Source organism: Lepidochelys kempii, chromosome 13 (genome assembly GCF_965140265.1).
Source record: "Lepidochelys kempii isolate rLepKem1 chromosome 13, rLepKem1.hap2, whole genome shotgun sequence".
Lineage (NCBI taxonomy): Eukaryota > Metazoa > Chordata > Testudines > Cheloniidae > Lepidochelys > Lepidochelys kempii.
Window position 1 is genome coordinate 24685763 of NC_133268.1, and position 12375 is coordinate 24698137.

Here is a 12375-nt window from a genome sequence, read left to right on the forward strand (position 1 = left end):
GATACACATATTTCAACAGCATATCTGACTCTTAAGGTATTAGCATCAGGCAAGGGCCCTACCTCCCAGGCAGCAGCTTGGCAATCTCAGCCCAGCGATTCCCCAGAACTTTGTGAGCCTCAAAAATGATTCGGTCCTCCTCCTCCGTCCACGAGGACTTCTTCACCTCGGGGTTCAGGTGGTTGTGCCAGCGTTCCCGGCACTGCTTCCCCAGCCTGCCTTTCAGGTACTTCGCTATCAGTGTCCATTGCTTTGTGCCGAATTTTTTAACCAATTCAATTACCTTGAAACAAAAGGAAAATGAAGTGAATGAATGGGTATCAGGTGCACTCGTTTTCAGGTTTGCTTTTTCCACCTTCAGTGTCTCTACAGGGACCCGTGGATGCCACAGTGAAAAGAGTTCTGTCTAGAGGAGAGTCTACATGAACCCATCACTCAGACCCGGGGGCATGAGTCTCCTTTACTCTGCACCTAGAGTTGTCGCTCACACCAGTGCCACGTGTGTGTAAAATGCTGCCATTCTGTACTGGCAAAAGTCACTATGCCAGGGGCAAGGAAGAACTCTTCACGGTACAAATGTGGGTGATAGATTTTAAACCATGTGCCCATTTCTGATCAGGTGACATGTCCTGAGGCTCCTCCTTCCATCTGTACCATGGGGAACGTGACTGCACTGACAAACTCCGTCCTCCTCCTAGTTCTCTCCCTGGTCCAGCAAGACTATATCCGCAGCATGTGAATCACGTGAGCATATTTAAAACTCTGCACCCAGCTATAGTGCCAGTGTGGGCAGCCTGAGCTCTAATCACAATTAAATTACGTTAACTAAAAAACCAATGTAGACACCCATGCTAGCCCCAAGTGACCATGCAACCTTGTTTTTTGCATCTTCATTCCACCCTGCCCTGTATTACATCTGTCTGTTGTTTTGATCCTCCCTTGATCCTCTATGCACTTTGGGGCAAGGAATCAGTCTTTATTGGCTCTGTGAAGTGCTGTGCAAGCTGAGAGCACTATATTTTTATAGATATAGATATATATATATATATATAGAGAGAGAGAGAGAGAGAGAGAGTAATAACGTAGGCTACTCTCTGTATTTCTCCCCAGAGACCCACTTGGCTGATTAAGAAGCACGACTGATGGGCTCCCAAATGAGTCCCCATCCCATCTAGCCTTCCTTGGCTGACAGATTGTTGGCAGATTTTTATTTTTATAATGCCAAGCAAGGAGTTTTATAGACATCAGATGACCAAGTCCCTGCCCCAAATCACTTACAATCTCGTATAGACAGGCAACACACCTTGCACAAGCAGTCACAACTCCCACAGAGTTGCTGGGGCAGAGATCAGCTGCAATGTAAAAGGGGGTGGAAGAACATGAGGAAGCAGGTATACATGGTGAAGCAGCTTCATTTACCCAGTCTGGCAGAGACAACAGCGGAAGGAGACAAAGGGAACGTCCTGGTAAGTAAAGACGGCGGAGTCTAGGACACACAAAGGGGCACAGACAAAGAGGGAAGGAGAGACGCTGACAGAAGTGGAGTAGTGGAGGGCCCCAGCAGTGATGAGGAGTCGTCGTAATGCAATGTAATGTGAAGGGACCTGGTCACAGATGCAGGAAAGGCAGCAGATTTTCACAGTGACATGCAGGACAGAGCGTACAGGCAAGCACCAGGGTGCACAGAAAGGAGGAAACAGCAGGAAGCAGCGTGAGGTGAGAAAGGCACAGACAAGGGGTTAGCAGGGGAGTTGGACAGGAAAGGGTAGATCAGAAGATACCGAGGCAGAAAAAATGACATGAGGTAGCAACTGTCAAAAACGTCCTTTCCTCTCACTGCTAGCCCCCAAGTTCACACCTTGCTGGATCATTGCTCAAGCAGTGTTGTATGGGGAGAGAGGCGGTCTTTCAGATGAGCAAAGCTCAGGGCATTTAGAGCTTTACAGGTCAAAAAACAATGCCTTATTATGCAGCTCAAAAGCAGTTAACTGAGTGCACAGGAGGGTATCGAGTGCTGCTTTTTTGGGCTACATGTAAAAGGACTTCCAGACTGAAAATCCAGCACCTTTCGTGTCCTCCACACAGAGCAACGAACCCACTGACCGTGACGCTGCCACCAAGTTACCTTCTGATCCTCTTCCTTGGTCCAAGGCCCTTTAACCAAGTCTGGATTCAACACCCTCAGCCACCGGTACTGGCACTGCTGATCGGTGCGGTTCTATGCCAGGGAATTAAGAGCCTGAGTTAGAACAGAGGCCACAACGACAAGAGCAACACAGAGCAACTGAGGGAAACCTTCCATATTGGGCTGGCCGTTTTATTTTCAAAAGATAACCAGGCTAGGAGTGGACAGTTCAGGAGAGGGCCAGGAAGGGGACCCTGCCACAATTCACCTCACATCAGTGGTCAAGGGTGGTGATGATGTGACGGCGGAGATTGTGAGAAATGAGATTGGCAAGTTCTCAGCCCTGTTCCCAATGGAGGTGTCCACACCACAAACACACACTGGCCCCCTTGTGAGCCAGGTCAGTAGAGATGGGCCCTAGAGACCAAACTCCTCTCTCAACCTTACAGACGGTCCCTGCTGATCCTGGAGCACAATGGCAAATGCATGGGCAGGGGAATCCTGCTCCGGCACTGCTGTCCTTGTCAGGTGGATAAACAGAAGACTTCAGTCTCTGGAGCAGAGGTTCTCAAACTTTTTTTTTGCTGGGACCGCCTTTGAAAATATTTCAGGCTGTGACACCAGCCCCTCTGCCCCGCTCCACCAACCATGACACCTTTACTTCTGCACTGCCGCCAGCAGCAGTGCAGCCTTCAGAGCTGGGAGCCCGGCCAGCAGTTGCGACCCCTCTACAATAGTCTTGCGACCCCCTTTTGGGTTGGGCCCCCCAGTTTGAGAAACCCTGCTAGTGCCACCAGCCAGCTTTGAAATCCCACAAACACAGCCTCACTCACTGCCTCTGCCATGCTGGGGCATGGAACAAGTTTACAAACAACCCCCTGCAGAAAGAGATTCTGTCCAAACGTGTCAACTGCGTCCTTAGCATCAACCCTTCAGAGCTTGCTCTTCCAGTTCCCAGAGCTTCAGCCAAATGCTCCCAGCTCCTCTCTCTCCAGCTCACACTGCTCCACGGGAGCTCCCATCCTATGTCACGTTGGCGACTGGAAGCTACTCCAACAGCTACTAGTCACAGATGATGCCCATGGAAGTAGTCCCCTCCTAGCTTAGCACTTCCCATTCTTGGAGGGTGAAACAGACCAGTCTTTGTGGGCAAGAGTCTGAGGAGGCAAGCAGTGGGGAGAGGAAAGTTGCTTGAGCCTAGATCCACCCTCACCACAACCCATCTTGTAGAGGACTCTGCCCGCTGCAGGTAAGGAGGTTGTCTACCAGCCAACCTCCTTCCCTTCCAGCCTGTGATGCCCCACAGTATAGCTGCTGCTATACACAAGGCTGCTGGCTCAGCTTGCCATCCCAAGCTTCTCTGCCCAGCCAGAGGGTGCTAAGGGACCTCCTCACCAATGCTGCCCTCCATGTGGCCACCTGACACATTCAGACTGGAAATAAAGTGTACGTTTTTAACACTGAGAGTGAATAACTTTTGGAACGTGTCAAGGGTTGTGGTGGATTCTCCAGCACTGACAGTTTTTAAACGAAGATGGGATGTTTTTCTAAAAGCTTTGCTCTGGGAATTATTTTTGGGCAGTTCTCTGGCTTGTGTCATACAGGGGTTCAGACTAGATGATCACAATGGTCCCTTCTGGCCTTGGAATCTAGGAATCTGTGATGAGCAGGGGGCCAGGAAAGAAGCTCGAAACCAGCAGTTCAAGAAAATGAGAGACACCCAGCACGGGAGTGGCTGACTATTGACAGGGCCCCCATGCCATGTGCTACCATCTCTACAGAAGGGAATGAGGTTTGCACAAAGAACCCACCAATGCACAGAACTTGAGCATGTGGTCTATACACACACTTTTGCCTTATGCAGTCAAAACAGGGTCTGTGTTCTAATGCACCAAGCATGGGAAACTGCGACAGACACCCCCGAGTTCTTATCCCAGCTCCTCCCCATTTCAGATGGGTTAGTTATTCTCCCACCCTGCAGAGCTGCTCTGAGGGGTCAATATTATTATTTGTGTTAGCACAGAACTTCAGAGCCACAGTAAGGAACCAGGTCCCGTTGTGCTAGATGCTGTACAAACCCAACGCTAGCTCACAGCTGCAAAGCACTTTGGGCACAAGAAGTGCCAAAGCTCCGAACTCGCCCCGTGCCGCCTGCAGCTCCACTTACGGGAAAGTGACTTGCCAAGAACTTCCAGTCGCTCTGTCCAAACTGCTTCACTAGCGTCTTCAGCCATTCATCCTGCGAAGAGCAAAGGGGTCAGCTTTCACCCCACAAGCACAAGATGCTACAGCCATGCTATTGTACAAGGGACACGTCACTAAGTATAGCAGCTGGAGAGAGAAGGGCTTGAATCTTTGTCCTGCCATTTATAGTCATGTAAAAAAAAAAAAAAAAAAAAAAAAAACCCCAACAACTACCCAAACCCATCATCACTCCAGCTGTCTGTAGCAATGCCCAGTTGGCAGGATTTCTAACCTGGGCCATAAATGGCTGGCATAAGTTTTTAAGCACACAGGCCCAGGCTACACATTGAAAACAAGCGTTCAACTGCTGTAATTAAATACTGCTTTGGCCCACCTATGTTCTAACATGGTTTGATTCAAACTGCATGGACAAGGCCAAACTGTGCTCCAGTCAGTGTGTTTTAGGCCCCATAGAGAAGTAGGCTGAAAGCCGGTCTAGGCTGTTGGATTACAGCGTGGTAGGCCCTTGACATGGCTCAGACAGGGCTGTATTTTGCTGGGCAGACAGGGCTAAACCATGTTTTAACTGCATCCGCCACACCATGCTGCAGCCCTGCCCTTTGGGCTCAGGAAGAGCTGTTGTAGTGTAGACAGTTCACCCTACAGCTTCTCTATACAGGAAGTCCTGAGGTGCCCTAAAGAGCAGGCCTTACACCTACCTCCTCTCTCCCCCCACCCCCAGTCACCCTATCCCTACCCGCTCAAAGAGACAACACACATTCCCTGTTGTCACCTACCTCTTCGTGAGTCCACTTGACCTTGCACCTGTTCTCCCGCTGCTCTGGCACGTCTGAGTCTGTGTCCTGGTAATGCAGCTCATCTTGCTCCTCACTACACAAAACCAAGAGCATTAGTTTTGTTTTATGAGAGATGCGGCAGCTGGAATAAATACCACAGTGCAGCCCAGAGCTCTGACTCTGCTCCTGGGCCTTTTCACAAAGTTTTGGCCAAATTTCCCAAACACAGCTGCCTCACCTGAACAATCTAGGTATCAAGTAATTACCTGCAAGTAGGGGTTGCACTCTCTGCTTAGGAGAGCATCTTTGCAAATCAGGCTCTGTTATTGGCAAACAGTGTCAAGGAGCACAGCTCAACTCCTGTGACAGAAGCCACAAAGATGCATATGGGTTACAGGGATCCCCGGAGTCTGGTATTTATATATCAGTTCACCTAAGAGTATCACGTAAAGTCTCTACTGAAAGCTGGTGGTGTCACACCGGTTGTGTTGCCTGTGGTTGGTAGAGGTGGGGAGCTGACTCCTGGCAGGCCCTGGCACAACTTCTTCTCGGTAAAGACAGGTGGAAGTGAGGCACCTCAGAACCCCGGGAAGAGTCAAATCCCCATCCACCACAGGGACAAGGACCCTTTAAAAACTAAAAAAAGATGTGCAGCTTTTTACTTTTAGAGAGGAAGGATGGCCAAGTGGTTAGGGTGCTGGCCTAGTACTTGGGAGACCTAGATTCTCTCTGCCGCAGACTTCCTATGTGACCTTGGGCAAGTCGCTTAGCCTCTCTGGGTATGTCTACACTGCAGCTAGGAGCATGCCTCCCAGGCCAGGTAAAACAGTGGTGTGGACATTGCAGCAGAGGCTCAGGCTAGCCACCAGAGCTTGGACCTAGGGGGTTGGGTAGGCTTTGATTCAGGTGGCTAGCCTAGGATGCAACGTCCAGAGTCCATGCCCCTGCGTCTGAGCTCAAATCACTAGCTCGAGCTACTGCAGCGTCCACACTGCTATTTTGAGGGAGCTAACTTGGCTCAAGTCTGTCTACCTGGGCTGGGAGTCAGGCTCCCAGCTGCAATGTAGACATACGCTCTGTGCCTGTACAACAGGGTAACAGCACTGCCCCACCTCATGGGGTTTTGTCAGGGTAAACACATTAAAGACTATGAAACACATCGATACTACCATAATTAAGTACCCAAGGGAGTTAGGTCACCAGTTCAAACCCAGCCAAGGTGACAGTGAGATGCTTAGGATCAGTGAAATAAGTAGCAGTCACAGCACACCAACTGTCTAGTCACAGTCAAATACTCTGTAGGCACAGACCACCTCTTCATGAGTAGCTCACATTGCCTCCATGACTGCAGCCCACCCCCACTTCTCTCACGTTGGTGATTACATGCCATCGATCTCCGCGACAGCTTTGTAGTTACTCACATCGAAATAACATTAGGGAAGTATTTAATATTATTTACTGGTTTAGGAGGAGCAGCCACCAGCACCATGTGACCAGGCAGCTCTTCACAGGTCACAGTTTGAGAGCCACTAGCCCAGCGCAAGCCTTTTGCTTTATTTTGTACCCATGTCCAAGCCCAGGGCGCAGGCCAGCCTCCAGCTCCCTTATTCAGATAGGTAGAGCAATTGGACTTGATTCCATAGGCTTAAGAGCTGTAATTTTTATTGAAGGAGGGAGGAAACAAATTGAACTTTTGATTCCTTCTCAATATTTAGGGAGCAAGCAGCTTTCATCTAAGCACACAATCTCAGACTGAATATGGGTTAAAAAAGAAAGACAAGATATTGGGTAGGCCTGGTCCTTACACCTGGAGACTAATACTTTTTGATGAACCACTTAGTCTGTGTTATAGTATAGCTTGGTTTGCCTGTAAACTATTGTCTTCATCACAGTAACACACCCAGAGGCCAGAAACAAGACCAGAGGCCAGAAACAAGACATCACTGGGCTGGGTGCTGCTCCTACCATCTGATCAGTGACCGTCCTTACCCCAAGGACTTTTTAATCAAACTGGCACCTTTCACCAGCTCCAAACTGACCTGATCACCTGAGAGTCAAAAAACTTTTTGTTCCATACCAGACATGGCTGCTCCTCTCCCCACCCTCAAGTTTTGCAAGCAGGCCATTTTAAAGCAGCACTTTAACCCAGATCCCAGGCTGCCCTCCACTCTCTGATAGTCTCCCCTTCCTAGCAGTTATGGGGAGAATTATTCTGTGCATTAGATTCCCCTGCGTGTCCCCCATAAAGGGGAAAGGAAATGGAGGGAGTGCATTCTCCCCCCTGAAATACCTGGGAGGGGGTGAATGGGGAAGGGGGGTGCAATGCAACAAACCCAGCTTGCCCCCCAGGGCGGGCACGAAGCTCGCCCCTTTTGCATGAAACTTACCCGCGGGTCCTGCGAGCCATCCTGCCCCTTTGTGCATTAAAAACATCAATCGCGAGAAAATCGAAGGGGCGCGCCAGGGGGGTGCCGCACCCCTTGGCCCCGGGGCCGGCCTCTGCCGGGGGTACAGCCCCGGCGCGCCCCGGTTAGCGCGCGCGGCGGGCTGGACGCGGGGGGAAGCTCGCGCCTGCCCGGCGTACAGCGCAGGAGGCAACTTTCCTATCTCGCGCCAACTCCACCCCGGGGACCAGCCGAGCCTGCGCGAGAGCGACGAGAAGCGCAAAAATAAAAGGAGGGAGAGAGTGAGGGAGGAACAAAAAAAAGCGGGGGGGAGTAAAAGAGGCGCGCGCGGGCCGCTTGCAAAAAACTCCTTCCCTTTCTCCTCCTTCCCCGCCCCCGACTCTTATTAAAGCGAGAAATAATGGATGTGAAATACAGGCATGCAAAGGACGGGTGCAAAATACAGGCGTCCATGTCCAACTAGGCGTGCAAAAAGAAATGCATGCATGCATCAATGCCTCGGAACGGCAGGGACCCTACGCGGGTGCTTCGGGTCTGCAAACCCAACGTCTGTTAGTTCCTTAAAACTAGGTGCTCTCGTGGGGGGTCACCGTCTCCCTGTCAGACTTAGCAGACTTGAATGTACTTTGCATGGTAAGGCACCAATCTTGAAAGCTGACCTACAGAGACAGATCTCTGCTCCCAAGCAGAATCCCCATTGATTTTGTGGGCTTTCATCGGTCTCCTCTCTCTCTTCCTGTTATGGCCAGGCTCAACATGCCTCGAAGACACAGCCTTTACATTCAGTCAGACTACTAAAACTAAATTCACGCAGGATGCCAATCCCATTGAAGGCATCTGGGCTACAAGTCAGGAGACCTGGGCTCTGTTCCTGGCTATGTCACAGACACACTCCGTGACCTTGGCCAAGTCATGTAACTCTCTGTGCCTCAGTTTCCTCATCTCTAACACAGGGATAATGATGCCTACTCACTTTTGTTAAGGGCTTTGAGATCTACATGTGAGAAAAGCTACATATGTGCTAAATTACGGTTATTCCAGGGCTGAATATGGCCCTTGTTCTCTGAGTAAACAAGAAGCAGCTTTCTATGCCAGGCAACAGAAGATTTTCTCCATTTGTTTAGAGGGGCATTGTGAGGATTAATTTTTGCACAGTGTTTGAAGATTAGAAGTCATATAGAAGAGAATATTATTTCTATTATTACTGTTACCAACATATGTTATTTGGGGTACAGGTGGATTTACAGAGGGAAGACCACTAAATGGAAGTGATTTTATCTTCAGAGGCCCATGCCTGCAGAGATGCATTTGCAGGGATGTTTACCTGCATTTTGCTAGGCAGCACTGAAGAAGGAGGGGTAAAGAATTGCACTCTTCTACATACAACGTCCTACATGTACCCTGAATGACTATTTAATCAGAGCAGACACATCTGTAGCCACTCCAACAATACTATAACAAAGACAATCGCTGGTGTAAATGTCTATACGGACAAGTTCACAGACAAAGGCTTTGATTCAGCAAAAGACTTAAGCACATGCTTAAAGTTAAACGTGTTTAAGCGCTTTGCTGAATCGTGCCTACGTGATCAAACAACGGAACCTCCATTTCAGATTTGCAGCATGAAGGGTGAATAAGGTTTAAAAGGAGAACCATCACGCAGCCATATATAAAAGCAGACCATCATACCCCCAACCTTCTCTGCCATCTCTTAACATCCATTCACAACTACTGACAGCAGTCCCCACCACCTCCAGACAACCTGCCCAAAAGACAGAAGCTCATAGAACATGTTAAAGACCCCCATGGCACAGTCAAAATACAAGGTGGAAGAGTCAGAAAGAGAGGCGCCTTAAATCCATGCAAGCAGACTAAAAAACACCCATATGTGTAAAAGGGAGAGGTACCTTGCGTGCTCAGGTATGCAGGACACTGGTTTGTTTAATGGGTACCCAGGATAAAATAACTGAGGAGAGGATTCACATTCATCACTGATGTAATTGCAGCAGCTCCCAAACTTGTCCGTGGACCACTTTCTGGTGACCTTTGGAGAGCTGGCTGGTCATATGCTGCTGCCTCCTCCTCTTTGTTTCCAAGCCGCTACATCACACTGAAGACAGCTAAAAACACATCAAAATACTTTCCCTATGTTGCTTTTCCATGTAAACAGCTGCTGGAGTTCTATGGGGATGCTACAGGATTGTGAACGGAAGGGAGCTGGTCTGCACCTTTCCACAGGCAAGAAGAGGAGGTCTGCATAATCAGAAACGGGAGAGGAGACAATTTCTCCATTGAGATGTGGGTTCCCCAATGAAAAAGTTTGAGCAGCCTGGTGCGGTAGGTTTATCTCCTTTGGGAGCACATACCGTCATAGGACTAACCATTGCCAGCAGATGGCACTGTTGCTCCTCCCAAAAAGAGTTGCATGACCACATTGATCTGGTTCAGAGCTACTCCAGCAGCTGTGTGTGTGTTGGGGTTATTTCTATTTTTGTGCACTGCACTCAGGAGTTCGCTACCAACCAGCTCTCGCAATCAGTTCTTATTTCTGATGCTTGATTTTTGTGAATTAGTGTCTCCCCAAGAAGTCTATAACAGCACCAAGTAGACAGGCTAAATATAAACCCTGCAGAACTATTGGGTTATTGCAATTCTGATATAGGCTGCCCTCTGCTTATAGGCCCTGGTCCTGCAGAGACTTATGTTTAACTTTAAGCACCCCCAATGAGTTCAATGGGACTATTAACTGACATGCATAAAGCTAAGCATGTGTGCAGGTCTCTGCAGGACTGTTGGGCAACCTCCCCCAAAGCAGCTTCATGTTGGTTGTTGACAGCATCGTCACCGTCAAGCTGAAAATCTGCCTCCTCCCAAATTAGCTTAATAGGAAATGACAAGGACCTGCTAACTAATTACCAGTGCTACAAAAGCAGCATCATTGCACCAGTAGAACAGGAGTAAAGGTTCATGAGAATTTCTGCAGAAACAAGAGGTGAGTAGTTCCCAGATGGGACTCTTCTTCCCTCCTGTTATTTTTCAAATATTAGTGATTTGGTTTAGTTAAATTTTTCCTTAGAGAAAAGACTTCTTGGCTTCCAAAAACTGCCTGTATGGTCATGTAGCATTAGAGAATTTGTGGATTTTACTCACCCCCTCTTATGTTCCAGGGGATCTTCAAACCTAGTCAATGTCAAAAGTGAATTAAAATCAACCTCTGGTCATGCACCCGCTGCCTCCCTAGCTCATCTTCTGTGTCTTGTGTTCCTTTCCTGATGCTTCTTAAAAGCTCCTCTCTTCTCTCCCCCCACCACTTCCTATGTAAGACTCACTTACATGTGGGTGAGTGAGTTGAAGAAATATGGAAACAAACTAGTGTTGTAAAAAGTAAGGATAAATGATTGTGACTGCAGCTGGGTGTAACGTTCTACTGACTAGAGTGAGCTTCTCTGTAAGCACAACTCACTAGCCTGTGGACTGGGTGCAGAGAGAATGTATAATATGTGGATTAGTGAGACTTATCTGGACCCAATCACTTTCAGGATTAGGGCCTAAAAATAAAGAAATGTTGTTCTCTAAGCTGTCAGTGTCAGAAAGTGATCTACAAAATCTCTGAATTTGGTATTCTTTTAACTAGAATAATAGCTGGCTAGTGTACTTGTGTGTGGGGTGTTCAGGTTTTTTAATGCTCTCCTGTGTGGGGGAGAGAACTGTATTAGGACATTCTTTCTTCTTCTCTTCCCTGCCCTGTCACTATCAGTTTCAACCATGGTCTCAGGTGTGCATGTATGCCACATCTTGGTTTAATATTCTCAGTGAACTTATCTCTAGGACTAAAGTCCTACCCTGGACTATCTGAATCAGGGCTTTCTATATTGGATCTTCAGCACAGCCGATCAGATAGTCCTTTCTTGCTTTACAATCATGATCATCCAGTCTGACCTTCCACATAACACAGGCTAGAGAATCCAGCCAGTAACTTCTTCATCAAGTCCATAATGTCGGTTTGAGCTCAACCATCTTTTAGTAAGACCACCCAGGAGGCCAGGATAGTGTACAGCTTCTGGGAAACAGCAATGAGCTCTTCCTTGAGTGAGCTCTCCCAAGTCCCTACTGAGCAGCAGTTCATGTGACTGCCCTTTCCCATGTGTTCTGCCCCTCTAGCCCACTGGAGGACCCCAGCTTTGTCATCTAAACTGATATGTTGAATACTGAGCTGCCCTTAAAGAGACACTGTCCACCAAATGTGGTGTGTGGTTTTTTTGAAGCTTGTTTGTTTGTTTGTTTTTTGTTTTAAAAAAAAAAAATCCAGCTCCTGCTATGGAGCCTCTGGTACAGTATTGACTTGAGGTTTTAATCGTAACCTCTTTAGAAGGGATTTTCCAGCTCCCCTATCCAAGGGCCTCTTTGGTAACAGAAGATGTGCACAACAGCACATTGTTTTGTCTAGTCAATGTCAGGGGAACAGAAAGCTTCTTGCCAGCTGAAGAAAGCTGGTCATTTTAGGTGTTGCGTGTAAACTATTAGTACAAAGCTTCCAGGCAAATGTGATCTTAAAGTTGACTTGGTCCCCCAAGGAACACACTGTCTCTAAAATCCACATAGCCAGAGGAAAAGCCCTAGCCAGCACATAGGAATTCCTGGTCTACTCTCTAGTCTAGGGTAGTGGTGGGAGAAGAGCTACAAATGTTTCAGTTGCAGGGTAACCATGTAGCAAGCAGCCCCAGTGGTGTGTGAGAGCCTACTGCACAGCAAACTGCTAAAGGGTCTCTCTGGCATCAGACCCCAAGGACAGAAAATGAGCTCTCCTCTGTAGGTGTTCTAAGGAGTCCCCTCTCCTTAGTCTGACTTTGCTTATAAGAATGGT

The 12375-nt window shown here is 48.3% G+C and overlaps 1 protein-coding gene across 2 annotated transcripts in view; it reads right to left on the minus strand.

Moving 5' to 3' along the window:
• MYBL2 (MYB proto-oncogene like 2) overlaps positions 1 to 12375 on the minus strand; it is a 39904-nt gene that overhangs the window by 20810 nt on the left and 6719 nt on the right. The window contains exons 1-5 of one of the 2 annotated variants that reach the window (XM_073309807.1): positions 7494 to 7638; positions 5107 to 5200; positions 4293 to 4364; positions 2126 to 2218; positions 63 to 283 (exon numbers count right to left, since the gene is read on the minus strand). In XM_073309807.1, coding sequence (XP_073165908.1) covers positions 63 to 283; positions 2126 to 2218; positions 4293 to 4364; positions 5107 to 5200; positions 7494 to 7513 — 500 coding nt within the window. In that variant the 5' untranslated portion in view covers positions 7514 to 7638. Of the gene's footprint in view, positions 1 to 62; positions 284 to 2125; positions 2219 to 4292; positions 4365 to 5106; positions 5201 to 7493; positions 7639 to 12375 lie in introns of those variants that run through there. The other variant, XM_073309806.1, reaches the window with a different exon arrangement.